Raw genomic sequence first — 14,642 nt, forward strand, 5'->3', positions numbered from 1 at the left:
CAGCGTTCACTCAAAGAAGTGCCCATTGATGGCTAACCCCAAAGTGTGTTCTCCTTCCACTCAATCAATTCCTGTTTTATTTTTATCTATTCATTTGTCTGTTTATTAAGACAGGGTCTCTCTATACAGCCCTGGCTGTCTTGGGACTTTATAGACCAGGCTGGCCTCAAACTCAGAGATCCAAATTCAGCCAGCCTGTCTCCCAAGTACTGGGATTAAAGACACGCACTACTACACCTGGTTCCTGCTTCCTTCAAGAGGCAACTTCAAATATGAAACTACACCCTCCTCTCTTAGGTTCCATGCTTAAGAACACTGAGTTCCCATATCTAAACACCATCTGTGAACTGGAATAAGAAACTGCCTTATTCCATAATAAGGAAGGAGAGGCACATCTAGTTTTAATACCAATTTAAAAAATTAGTTATTTAAGCAAAGAACCTGTTGTTTGTTCATGTATTTAAGGAAACAACAAAATTGGGGGTTTTAACATTCAAGTTATAGTCAGATTTAAAAAAAAAACTAAACTAATTTGAACTCATTCTAAGGGCCTTCTAGAAAATGTAATTATAATCAAACCTTTTCTGGTTTAGACCAGCAAAACCACACCTTTCAATTCCCTGCTAGACAGAATACACAGCAGCACATGGTAGAGCTCCTACCACACTCCATCAGATGTCTCAAATAGCTTTTTATATGTTAGGATTCTAGCTGGCAAGTGAGATGGCTCAGCAGATAAAGGTACTTGCTCCCAAGCCTGACAAACTGAGTTTAATTCCCAGAACCCACACGAAACCCAGGGGCTCCTCTACATAATATCTTCACCCTACTCTGCCCCTTGCCATGTGCATATGCACAGACACAGGCACGCAAACATAAAGAAATTACACTTGTGAAGAACATTTTACAAAATTCTGGCTAATCCAGTCTTTCTGTAAACAAGGTTACATATAATTAAGAACCAGAAGCATACAAACAGTTTCCAACATTTAGCCCAAATCTGGAGCACCTCAATGACGGCACAAGTAGAATTAGAAAAAGTAACAGCTCCCTCCTGGTGCAAAGGTTAACTGAAACCATACTGAGCATGTAGACACAGCCCACAACATACACTGTTCAACAAAGGCATCTCTCAGAGACACAGCTGTTAAAACTCAGCCTGAAGCCATAAGCACAGGAGCACATTGCCTCTGGTTCCCAGAAGTCTTGCTCCATGCCTGTCAAGAGGTGAGGGCCGAGTTAAGTCTACCTAAAAACTACCTACCATCATCAGGCCTCTATTACCCAGCTCCAGCCAAGGAATATGAAACAGAGCTGCCAGCTGTTAGAAAAGACCAAGAGATCATTTCATGTAAACCAGCCTGTTCTGTGCTTTTATAAAGTGTACTTTTGAATAGCTAACTTTGAATCCTTTTGCTGCTGCCCACTGCATTTACAAAAGCACGGGCACCTCTTCAGCCCAAACCATCTCCCAACACATACTAAGTTGACATCCTTCAGCAGCTCTCAAACAAGTTCTTGACTCTTGCCTAAGAAGTGCCCATTCTTCATTCAGAGCTAGGACAAACCACTCCACAAATGCAAGATTAGTGTGAACACTAGTGGGATGCTTAGCAGTCTACAAGTCTCTCTTCAGGAGGCTGGGTACCACCAGCACACCTTTGCTTCTACACATTTCCAAAATACCTAACAGTTTTCTTTGACGCCATATCCCTCACAGGGAAAATTCATGCATTGCTCTTTCTCAAGATCCTTCTCAAGGGGTCCCTGCTGACCCACATCAACAAAAGATACCTAGTATGGCTTGCAGTTGGTTGTGATTATGAAGACTAGGAACTTCACAGTACTGGCTTTGATGCCTAATTTAGCCAGCTCCTGAATCTCCCCAACCAATCCAAACATGCTAACTAGCAGAAAAGAGGCCATATAGCCACTTAAAGAGCTGAGTTTCTCAAGTCAAGAAATTCTCATATGGGGTATAAGCTTTGCCTAGATCACATGCTGCTCCTCAGCCCTGTGGAGCTTCATGTCACTAATGACACAGGTGAAGGAAGCCCCTGACAAGAGTCGTGCCACACGCCACACAGATGTTATGAGCCCTTGGTTCCTGTGAGAGCAAGAACCTTATCTGATCTGTTCACGCCCCTACCAGGACTGTGTTCTCTGCATTTGAAACTTTTCAGCTTTCCCAACCTGGCCTGAGCTGTTCACCTTTGGGGAAGAATGTCAAGTATGCTCAATTTCAACACTTCAGTGTTCTTCATTACACCAAGAGTTTTCATTTGAACAATTCTAAGTGGAGACAGATGAAGTACTACCTTTTTAAGGTGGACTGTAATTTGAATGTTGTATGTTAGTTGAAAGTCACCAGGTAACAAGCTGATATTCTCAGTCACAGGATAGAACCTTAATGAACATATCCTGTGCAGCCCATTAAGGGCTATAAACTTAAGGCTTCAACCATCCGGCTCTCAGGTCTAAGGGACTTCTTGCTCCTATAAATAACTCTTCTCTCCTAACTTGCCTGAACAGGGAGGTCAGTGGGATAGAGAGGCCACCAGTAAGGGTGAATGGGAGTGAGGCTGAGCCTAGTGAGAAAAATGGGGAAGAATTCAGCACTTAGGTAGAGCTCTAGGCAGTCCTAAACATCCACTGGCTGGAGGAGCCACAAATTCAGTAAGTACTCAACAAAAAGCCCACAGCACATTAGAATCTAGTTTCCAAGTGTCTCAAACTTCAGGACAGAATCTCTCCCTTTTGTTACCCACACGTTCCTCAGTGACCAAGAGGTTAAAGCTCAAGCTCATGTGACTTCAGTCACCCAGATTTAAAGCTGGAAAAGTATACCTCAGAGCAGTAGTGTCAAGGCTGGCCCACTTTTTCCACCAAGCCCATCTGTGTTGCTGCTGTGCTTCTCTTCGGGCAGGGCTCCCTGACGTACGCTGCAGTAGCTATGAAGCTTCAGAGCAGCACTCCGCAGAACTGGCTTTAGTGCAGTGGCACAGTACTTGCTTATTAGCACAAGACCCTGAGTCTCATCTCCAGTGCCGCCGCACAAGCAAAGAAAGAGTCATTAACAGCCATTACTTATGGTTAGCAAACTCAATTGCATTTCTCAGCCATGAATAGGAGACAGAAATCAAGAAGGAAATAAAAATTCTAAATGTGGCCTTTTCTCTGCTCCATTATAAATTATACAGTTTATACTAAATAAAACAGCTGGAGACATTCAACACTAAACCCTCCCACTTTCTACCTCAGAGCTTTAACCTGTCCAAACCAAGGCACTTCTGACATTCAACCTTTCAGAAGCTGCTCAGCCTAGTTCCTATACACCAGGAAAATTGCATGCTCCTTGGTCAGGTACAGTATGAACTGCCTTCTCAAAGCACTATGCACTGTTCTTTTATACATTGTCTGTGTGTTGACAGGGTCGACTACCTGCCAGCCACTCAAAACACTGATCACTGCCTTCCTGATGGAGGCACCTGCCTTTCTGTTACCCAAAGAACTGCACAAATGGCCAAAAAGTCCAGCTTATGGTAGGGCTTAACAAACATTAATATGAGGGGGGGGGTGGGGAGGGAGAGAAAGAGGGAGGGAGGGAAGGGGAGGGGAGAAGAGGGAAGGGGAGGGGAGGGGAGAGATGGGAAGGAGAGGGGAAGGGAACCAGGGCTTTCCACTACCTAATACACCCAAAACTTCTTATGATCCACCAATGATCTGTTGAGCTCTGAAAGGTCTCTACTGGCAACACAAAAAAGTAGGCATAGCAGCTGCCATGCAAAGGAGCTGAGGCCCAGACTGAAGAATCCAGTCATTTGTTTCAACAGCACAAGGTTATGCCCAAAATCAACCTACTAGACACTGTATGTCCCCAACATCTGGCTTTCAGAAATAGTTTACACTGCCTCTTCTGAAACAGTCCAATAAAAATCTCAATGCAGAGTTAAAATACTTGAAGGAGGGCTGGAATTTTCTGGACTCTTATCACCTGACCCAGAATCAAAGTACTGAATCAATTAACTTTGATTCTCTCTGATACTATTATTTAAAATGTCTAAAGTCATACTGACCTAATATAAAAAGTTCTGCCTTCAGATCTTACATGCTGTTAAGTTAGTTTCCACAGCATAATTGAGAAAGGTTTGATTCACTAGATTCTCCAAACTCTAGGTCACAGAGAACAAACAGGCCTCTTCTGAAGTAAACTGCCTAAAGCAGAGCGGCTCTATGTTCTAAGAATGAACTCCACACGTCTTTTAATTAAAGCTCAAGAAGGACTCAGTGAGCTCTCTGCTGCTCAGACTCTATCAAAATAATAAGGCAGAAAAAAAAAAATGAATTACTGCCAAGTGGTGGTGGCCCACACCTTTAATCCCAGCACTCTGGAGGCAGAGGCAGGCATCTCCTTGAGTTCAAGGTGAATCCCAGGACAGACAGGACCACTCAGAGGAAACCCTGACTCAGAAACAAAAACAAAAAACAAAAACAAAAAACAAAAACAACAACCAAAAAAAAAAAAACAAAAACAAAAACAAAAAAACCAGACGCCCCCAAAATCACCAAACAATATAAAAACCAGCATAGCCATGAAATGTACAAATAAATAAATTGTGAAACAGGTTCTGAATACACATACCAAAGTTTAACACGAAACAAAGTAAAGCTGCCATCAAGTTACAAATCTGATTAAATGTCAGAATTAAGTATAGTGACACAGTAAAAAAGTCCCCAGATCCCCTACCTTTCAGCCTCCACAAGTCAAAGCTTCTCTAGGATGGCTGAGAACATGATTCTTGCTTACAAATACAATATACATTAAGTACACATACAAGTCAAATAATGGCGTGGAAACAACAAAATGCTGAGCCTCCGCCCAACAAAAATCTCAATGCAGTTAAAATACTTGAGGGAGGGCTGGAATTTTCCGGACTCTTATCATCTGACCCAGAATCAAAGTATTTACTGACCTAAAAACAACTAAATCACCATCAATAAATAGAAAAATGTACTGAGCAAGCGATCCGCCAGCCACTCCTTGGGTGAGCCCATTTCACTTCACTGTGAAATGCAAAGAATATGGAATCGAAAAGTCACAATGAGCTCATCAAATATGGCTTGAGAGTTTTCCAAAATCATGTTTATGTTTTTATTTATAGCCTCACTCCCACAAAATACTTTGTAATGTCTGGGAAAAGAACAGGCTTGTAAGGATTTATTAAAATCTAAGGGAAGAGCAAAAAACAAAACAAAACAAAACAAAACAAAAAAAAAACCAAAAAACAAAGCACAAAAAAAAAAAAAAAAACCATGACAAAAAAATCCAAAGTTCTTGTTTTAATAAAAGCGACCAACCACATCGTGCCTTGGCCTATATTCAAAGTAGACTCAAATAAAAGATCCCTAAATTCACATTAAAAGTTTTTCGCAAAAATATTCCAGCGACGTATCGGCATGCCAGCTGGAAATATGATATAGCCAACTAAACTATTTTCCTACCCACAAATTATCCCCTCCCTTTTAAAAGTGTAACTGACTACGCTCTACCTTCTGTTCAAAACATCGTTTAACACAGAACTGAGGGCACGGCAAGCCTCCTAAACTTCCACAAAGCCCAACACATCCTGTGCGGCAGCCTACCGCCCTCGGCTCCCGGTGCACCCCATCTTTGTCTCTCCCAGGTCCGGTTCTCCCTTCCCGTCTCCCTCCTCTGCCGCGTCCTGCGCTGTCAGCCGAGCCGGAAGGCGCAGGCGGCCCACCCTCGCGGCGCGGCCGGCCCTATTCCGGGAGCTGGGCCGGGCCCGCACTCGGCGGCCGCACGCGCACTTCCCGCCGCGCGGGCGCTCAGGCACAAGTTCGCAAACAGCCCGAAAGCGCCGGGACTACCGTGATTCAGCAGCGGGCCGGGCGGAGACGGCGGGCCGAGTCCGGAAAAGGTCACCACGACGCTTCGGGCGGCGCCCGGACCTGGGCCCTTAGGCCGGTGCGGGTGCGGCCCGGGCCCAACAGCGGCGGCGGTTCCTACCTCTGCGGCTCTTCGGGGAGCTCCGCTTGCTCCGGGCGCTGGCTCGCTCTTCCTCAATCGCAGCTGCTATCTCGGGGTTGTCTTCCCCATTGTACCAGACAAGGAGCTCCTCGCCAGGCGCGATTGGCTGCCGAAGAGAAGAGACAAGGGGCAGACCAATCAGAGACACGGTTGTTGGCAGGGGCGGCGCGGCAGCGGGCAAGAGCTGCGCGCCGACCGCAAACAGCTGTCGGGAGGGCGCAGTAGGCGCGGGCGCGCGCGGAGGAGAGGCGGGGCCAGGGCGCGCGCTGGAAGGAGGCGGGCCCTAGGGCGCAGGCCCGGGGGCAGAAGGCGGAGCCGCGACCAGAGCTAGCAGAAAATTCCTTTGCTAGAAGGGCCAAGGCTCAGGACAAGCAGAACGACCTGACAGCTTGTCACAGAGGTTCACAGAAGTGCATGCACCGGCAGATCTAAGCCTAGTACTCAGCCTCCATCACCAGATTCTTAACAGCTAGTTCCAGGCTTCACACCACCCACGCAAACGAGAAAATAAAACATGGGACCATTTTGCCCGTGAAATTCAAGTAGATGAGAAACTTAAAGGGCTATTAAGAAGCAAATGGTATGGGAAGGAGTTAGAAGTACACGTTTCTGATTCCAAGCACAAGTTAAGCAGGAACGTTGTGCACCTTTATCCATGCACACAACCACTATTTTAAGTACAGAAGCGCTGAGCTCAGGCAAAGCCCAACCTAGCATCTCCAATGCACAGTCATCAAAGCAGTGCAGACCTGTGGAAAAAACATCAAGAGAGTGCATCACAATTTCTAATTACAGAAATCCCTAAGATTACCTCCCATGGATTATGCTCCTAAAACATTAAATTCTCCACAGTCATATCTGACACCATCACAAAACTATACCTGCAACATCCTGAAGAAATATTTTGAGTAGAAAGGTGAGTCCTAAACAGAATTGGGAAGGTAGCTAATAATTTTCTTTCATTGTCAGGGACCCATCTGTTCAGAAAGTTCGAGTAAAAACCCATCTAAACCCATATGCTGACACAGATGATCAAAGGAAGAGACACACAAAAAAGGGAATGTTCTTGCTTAGTGTAGAATGAGCAGGAATGAGGCAATTAAAATAACCCATATTGCAATCATCAACACAGATTGATCCAGACAAGGCTCCCCAGTGGACCTACCGGTATCAGGTAAGAGTGTAAGAAGTAACAGAACATTTGCTTCCTGTCAAAATCCTCTACCCATACATAGCTATCAGTCACAGCCAGAGGAAGAGCCTTTATAATGAGTCAGATGGACAGCGCCTGCCTCCTGAGACCATGCAGAGGACAGATCAGTTCTGGGATGCTCAGAGGTGCATAAGTGGAATCTAATCAGAAGGAAGGCCAAACTGAGTCTCCTCAGAACTGAAAAGTTATCAAAGACCAAAGTAACTGTCCAAGCTTAGGAGACAAGTAAGAACCATAATTCTGTCTCTATAAGGGCGTGGCCTTGTTGGAATAGGTATGTCACTGTGGATGTGAGCTATAAGACCCTCATGGTAGCTATCTGGACACCAGTCTTCTGCTATCGGCCTTCAGACAAAGATGTAGAACTCTCAGCTTCTCCTGCACCATGCCAGCATGGATGCTGCCATGTTCCTGCCTTGATGATAATGGACTGGACATCTGAACCTGTGAGCCAGCCCCAACTAAATGTCGTCCTTATAAGAGTTGCTTTGGTCATGGGGTCTGTTCACGGCAGTAAAACCCTAACTAAGATAGACAGTAAGCATGACTTTGTTTCACTGTCTACAGAACTCTCATCATTTCAAAATATTCAAGTTGTTTAAAATAAAAAAACCAGGCACTATTTACTTTGTTCCTCCAAAATGTATAAAACCTGCTACTTTACTGTTTTTGAGCCAATGTCTCATATCCTTTCTTGAATCAGCTAAACTTAACCAAGATTCCTACTTTGACAATCTATTAATGAGCTAAAACGGCCATTACAAAACTTTTTGGCACTCTGATGAGCTTATTCGTTTGCTTTCCAAAATGAAACTATTTTCAGATCATGTAAATTTTAGTTCAGTTCTCTTTCTATGCCATATATATATAATGGTATTAAATACTATCTGAAATGATTGGGATTCTAGAAAATATACAATACAAGCAAAGTTTAAAAATAAAGGGGAATGAGGACAGATGTATACTTATCATGGTTTCCATTACAGCAGTCAGAACGCTGGCTAGAAGCAAGCAGAGAACACCCAGGCATCTAAGAACAAGAACCCTATTTCTAGTTCCTAGTTCCCTTTTCACTGCTCTTGGGCCATCAACAGAGATAGCTTTACAAAGAGATGAGCTGAACATCTGCACAGAGATAGGGGTGAAGCTCAGTGCCCTGGGTTTGAGCCCCAACGCCAAAGATTGAGGAGGGCAGAAACAAATACAAACTTCTCATATAGAAGAACACTTACAACATCTCAAATGTAAATACAGAGTATCTAATAAAAAATGAGAGAAAAAAAAACCCACTCATGTCCATTCAAGTTAGTCTTTATTGCAAAACACAACCTAGAATCTGTGTGTACTGCAAATCGAATAAAATAACCACTTAAATGTTGGTAGACTGGTGAAGTACTCTGTTCTGACTGAGGAGCTTCCAACATTGTCAGTGACTGAGATGTTGCTGTACTATGGAGCTACGTGCTAATAGACACTTTCTTACAAGAAAGAAAAACAGTATTCTTATTCTGTATCCCTTAGCATTTTCAAGATTTCTTGGAATAAACTGAAGACAGTGGAGAGCCACTCCTTATAATTCATTTACAAAGCCTTCCTCAGGAATCCTGAATCCTGTAGAACAGAGCAGACCACAGCTGAAGGATCCAAAAGGTCTCAAACATACCGGAACAACTGCCAAAGGTCAGGCCTTCGGGTGTACAGAGATCAGCAGCATGCTGTCAGTATAGCTCATTAGGTCACACTTGGAGTAGATATTAATACCTTATACTGACCCACAGCATTCCATCTACTTTTTAAAACAACTGTAAGAATTAATTTTTTATGTTAAACATCTACTCCCAATACAAAAATCTGAAGCTGGAAATACTCCAAAATTTCAAAGTTATATGTGGTGACATGATCCCACAATCAAGACCAATACAATAGAGCTCTTGCATGAAGTTCTGGTATGTCCACTTGTCTCAGATGTATCTGAAACATAAGTCAATTCTGCATTTAGAAGTGGGCCCCATCCTGAAGAACTAGGTGAATGCAGATGTTTAAAATCCAAAACACTTTGATACTAAACATAGCAAATAAGGAATGCTCAACCTGCACAGATGTCTCCATCCTTTGTCTACTTTACATGCTGTCCCCATGCTGGGCTTACACTGCTTATTCCACAGCCATGTTGTCCCCACCAGGGTTCTACCTTGCCAACAGAACCAGATGCATCTCCTGCCTGAGATGTATGAGAAATAAAATAAATCCTTAGTACCCTTTGGAACCAGGCAACGGGTCTACTAAAACAGCCTGTGGCTACAGTTCAGCAGAAAGAAACGGAAAACAGGTTTTGGACAGCCTAAGTATGAACATGGGGGTGGGGGGGAGCGCAAATCCTGCAGGGCCTAGAAGCCAGGTTTAGGGATAAACGTGTCACAGTGGCAAAGCTAGGAAAATACAGTTGAAGAACATTTAACAGCTACACACTAACACAATTTGCAGAAGGCCTGTTGCTACCACACCTATGAACTCAGGACATTGCCTAAAATGCTCAAGAATTTCCAACTCTGTGAAGATTAAAAGAGAAGAAAAACAATCTATAGACTTATCCCCTAGCTTGTAACATATATAGTGAAACCAACTGAATGAAGAGCTATATTTGGACAAAGGTATCTATTCCAAGAGGCAACTATCATCTATCTTTTTAGCCCCAAGATTCCATTCTAGAACATTCCATACATGGAATGTAGATCTGTCTGCTACAGAAACATGGCCAGTGAAAACCAGAGAGAGCCATAATCTTGCTCACCACAGAAACATGCTAACATGGAAAGCATCCTAGTAATAAAGTCCCAAATGCACTGGGTACCATCATTACCAGCTCCAAGTATGGTCCTCTTCATCTCTGCAACTAATTTCCCCAAGAAATATTTTGACAGAAAGAAGAAATATATTCCAAATTCTATCCTGAATATAATCAAAGCTAATCCAAGGCTTCACTCCCTCTGAACACTGAGAGTGCTTTCTGTTCACAGGCACTACTCACAGTGAGGTAAGTCTGCCAGACAGTTCCCAGTGTGTCTGTGTCAGAGGAAGAGGAAGGGAGCAGATGCTACAGATAATCAATAGTATGAAGAAAGATACAGTCTTTACTCAACACAATCTTTTTGCTCTAGTTCTCCACATATGCAACACCTCATGAACCATGTATTTAACATAGAGCTTAGGGTGCATGGATGAGCCACTTCAAACACAGCCAAGTTGTTCCTTTCAGTTACAATTAGACTGTATTCAGAAAATGCATGCAAAGTAGCCAGGAGTAAACCAACGCTAACACTGTTACCTTTAAGGTTTTATAGTAAATGGCTCTGTTGATTTCCAGTGGAAATAAATTCTGCTCTTCCCCTGAGCAGGCCCAGTTCACATAGCGTAGCCAGTTACCCTTCTCGGGATCGGTAGCATCAATGCACATCCACCCCAAATTTGGGTAGTACACCTAAGGACGGGGAAGAACAAGCTTGTGTTAGGATAGGAATGCCTAAAAACAGTTTTACCTTCAACTTTCCAAACAGCTTTTTGACTATATACAAGCACTCGAAAAGCACTTTGAAGAAGCAATATAGAAAAATACAAGCAGAAAACAGAAGCTGTAAAATCCTAGTCTTTCTTTAGGCTTGGTTCCCCAGCCCACCTCCCACCACTATATGAGAAACTGAAGGTCATATGCTTGATTGACAAATGTTCCCTGTGCATGAAAATAGGTAACAAGTACATTCTCTCAAATGTGATTCGGCCACATGCCTTCTAAGACATTCTGTTGGTCCAATCCAGGTCTGTACTGCTGAAAGTACACAGTTCAGCGGTCTCTTTCCGGCATGATTTACAGGGACTTCAGAAAATAACCACATGTTGTGAATCAGCCATGTGGGTGACAAGCTATAACTGTTTGTAAACTTCCCTGTCCCTTAACACCAATACTATCCAGCATATGTGTCAGAACTAAGATTGAGCAAACATGTTTGTAGAGTTCTGGGATGCTGCAGAAAAATAACAGAAAACCCAGGACACAGGATCTAGCAAGAAGCTTCTCTGATCATCCATGCTTGCTCAACTCCTCCTCTGAGATGCTGCCAACAAACTCTTACTTAGCTGGTCATGTCTTCATTTGAAAGAACATCAACTCTACAAGTAGTCTGAAGTTTATGTGCATGTATATACATTTATTCCCCAAAACCAGACTGTAAAACACCTAAGTAAATTGATTCAGAACTACAAATAAATAGTCATTCTTAGGAAGAAAGGACTGATTCTAGGTAAGTCTTACACACACACACACACACACACACACACACACACACACACACACACACACAATCCCTTCCATTTATTCTTTTCCTCTCCCACCACATTCATCACCTTTCATTAGGTGACTTTCCCTTAGAACAAAGGTCCTGCTCTCAGCTGACAGCTGGGATGCTGACTTCCTGAGCAAGCCTGCGCCCCTGAGGCTTCTTCTCTTCCAACAAGCACCCAAGCCTCCCTTAGCTCATACAGAGGTAGATAGACAGACAGACAGACAGAGTCTGTGTCTCTCTCCAAAGTTAAACATGGCGCACAAACCAACAAAAGCTGCTTGCCAGTGTTGCAGAGTTAGTATGGGGCAGAGTGAATGAGGAGCAGTGCAACCAGTCCTCTGCTTAGTCCACTGACACACAGGGACTGTCGTCGCTTTGCCCTGACCTCAGAAATAGTCTTTTTCTTCCTTTCTTTTAATTTTAAAGTATACTGGTAGACATCTGGGTCTTACTAGATCACCACCCATAGACTGGCAGAGTTGACAGGTCTCAATGGGACTACAGAGACAGCAGCAGGAGCCAGGGAAACCTGTGGAATAGAACTGTAAAGGTGGCAACTTGACTACCCATCTGCTTTGACAGACTAAGTTCTGCATATTGCTGCACCCTACTAAGTAAACCAGAAACACCACACATCACCACATTCATTCCTCTGGCTTGTTCCCCACACAGCCAAGACACACCAAACTTTCCATAGAGTAATGTGAAGGTATTTGAGAGGAAAGAAAATATGACACAAGAATTAAAAAGCTTTTCTAGAAGACCCAGGTTCAATTTCTAGCATCCACATAGTGGCTCACAACTGTCTGAAACTCCAGTTCCAAGGTGATCTGACACCCTCTCCTGGCCTCTACAGGCACCACACACACATGTTGCTCAGGCATACATGTAAGCAAAACACTGACATTAATTAAAAGTACTTTTGGCCTTACTGGCCATACAGAATGTTGCCACTGTTCAACTCCACAGACAACAGACAAAAAGAAGTGTCTGTGCACCAATAAAACTTTCTCAATAACTGAAATTCCAATGTCACAGTATCTTCATCTGCCACAACGTCTGAAAATATAAAAATGCTTCTTAGTTGTGGAGCTTTAAAACACGGGGTGTAAGTTGAATCTAGAGCCCATCTTTCCTACAGCCCTACAGTGTCCTGCAGCTTGGACAACAGCAGTTAGCAGGACTGGCACCTTCTGAAATCAGGCTCTGCAGGACACGGCAGTCACTGTCTACCAAGCCCACACACTGACTTTTATTCACAATACCAACTCATAAAAGGAGGATTTGCGCCTTTAAAAAGCTGTATTAAGATCTTCTCACTGTGCGGCAATCACTTCTGTATCGATTCCAATTGATAAGCAGTTCTGCCTCATCCCTCTGTCTTCTAGATGGAAATGTACTGCCGAGATGATCAAATCCAATAGCAGCAGTAACCATTCACATAAAAGAATAGATTCTTTTTAAGGCTATTAAAAAGGTAAGCAATACCAAGTTTCAAATGCCTAGAAAAAACTATACTCTTCTTATTCTTATAAATCTTCCTAAGGGTTTTTTGGGCAAAACTGACCAAAAATGTGCTGAAGTTTATAAAACTTTTGACTTAACATTTACACTTCTAGGAATGTATCTAAAGAAAAATATCAGACAAGACAGAATAATGCATGTACAGTGAATTTATTCTTGGAAGAACTGTACATACTCAGCAAAAGATTAAAGCCATTTAAAGGTTCAACAGAAGGTAAATCATGGATGGCAGACAGTTATGAGCAGCCACAAAAAAGAAAAAAAGGCAACCACAAGAACCTGACACAGACACAGCCCTGGGACACTGGTAGGAAACAAGCATTTACACTCCATTGAAACAGGCCATTTAAAAAAATGTTAAAACAGGAAAATAGGATGCAGATGGCACAGGTGCACATGCATGAGCATGGCAAAGTGTCAGGGATACCAACTCTAATAAGCATGTTTGCCATAAATATATTGAAAAAGTAAAATATTTCTTATGTACTGCTCTTATCCCCAGGCTTGTGTTTTAAGCAGATCTTAGGGGGTTTCGATGGAAAAACAATCATCAAGATGCAGTTCTGATGATAAACTCTTTCTGTAATATTAGGAAGAGACTCTCTGACATAAGTCTGGGGATGTGAGACCTAAGTGGAAGAAATTCTGACTTTTCTTCCTTATAAAAAAGGCTGCCACTTCCCTGCTTTGCCCTCTAGGGTTGTTGAAAATATATGACATAGAAGAAAATCCTTTTGTAAAATTAAAAGTTCAACATAAATGTGTCACATGCTATATGTGTCTGCCTCTGAATACCCAGGACATAGAAGCTACTTTCTGATGTGCAGGGAGGAGTCTGATTCTGCTTTTTGCAGCCTTTGGAGTATATTTTATGGTTATCTGTGTCATCCATGAATAACACAGGAAGTCAAGGTCTTAGATACAAGGCAAAACGCCCTGGACAAGGAATACAGAACATAGATGTGCTATTTACCATCAAGGACAATGGAGCAGCTTCAAACTACACACACACACACACACACACACACACACACACACGCACGCACGCACATACATACACACATGCAAACAAGAGTCTACACAAAAAAAGTCATTTTCTTTTTAACGAAAATATTTAACTTTTAAAGAATATATTTAAATGACTGTTTTAACTTCAAAATGTCAGATTCTGTGAGAACAAGGAGTGGCCTCTTTAAAATGCTTGAAATTCTCTTACCTCCCACATGTACACATTATTCCTAACCTGGGATCTCTTCTTCTTATCACCAACAAATGGACCAAACTTTTTCCCTTTTAAAATTGGTTTAGTGGCCCAGACACCTAGAAAATAAAACCAGTATTTTTATAATGTAATGTGGTGATTTTAAATATCAAAAACATTAATGTCATCCAGTATTGCAAAAGAATTAAAAGGTTAGGTTGCCTAACAGCAAAGTAACTGTATTAAGTTCAGTCAAACCAAATATCCAGGAGATTCCAAGTTTCCTTCTGTATGCCCCTTGATATCTTCTGAATAGTC

At 42.7% G+C, this 14,642-nt stretch overlaps 1 protein-coding gene across 2 annotated transcripts in view; it reads right to left on the reverse strand.

Moving 5' to 3' along the window:
- PRDM2 (PR/SET domain 2) overlaps positions 1 to 14,406 on the reverse strand; it is a 59,730-nt gene extending 45,324 nt beyond the window's left edge. For both annotated transcript variants that reach the window (XM_080921437.1, XM_080921438.1), the window contains exons 1-3: positions 14,340 to 14,406; positions 10,588 to 10,740; positions 6,029 to 6,155 (exon numbers count right to left, since the gene is read on the reverse strand). In XM_080921437.1, the coding sequence (XP_080777563.1) occupies positions 6,029 to 6,155; positions 10,588 to 10,740; positions 14,340 to 14,348 (289 nt within the window). In that variant the 5' untranslated portion in view covers positions 14,349 to 14,406. The remainder of the gene's footprint in view (positions 1 to 6,028; positions 6,156 to 10,587; positions 10,741 to 14,339) is intronic.
- Between the last annotated feature and the right edge of the window lie 236 nt (positions 14,407 to 14,642).

This window comes from Micromys minutus, assembly GCF_963924665.1.
Source record: "Micromys minutus genome assembly, chromosome: 9".
Taxonomy (NCBI): domain Eukaryota; kingdom Metazoa; phylum Chordata; class Mammalia; order Rodentia; family Muridae; genus Micromys; species Micromys minutus.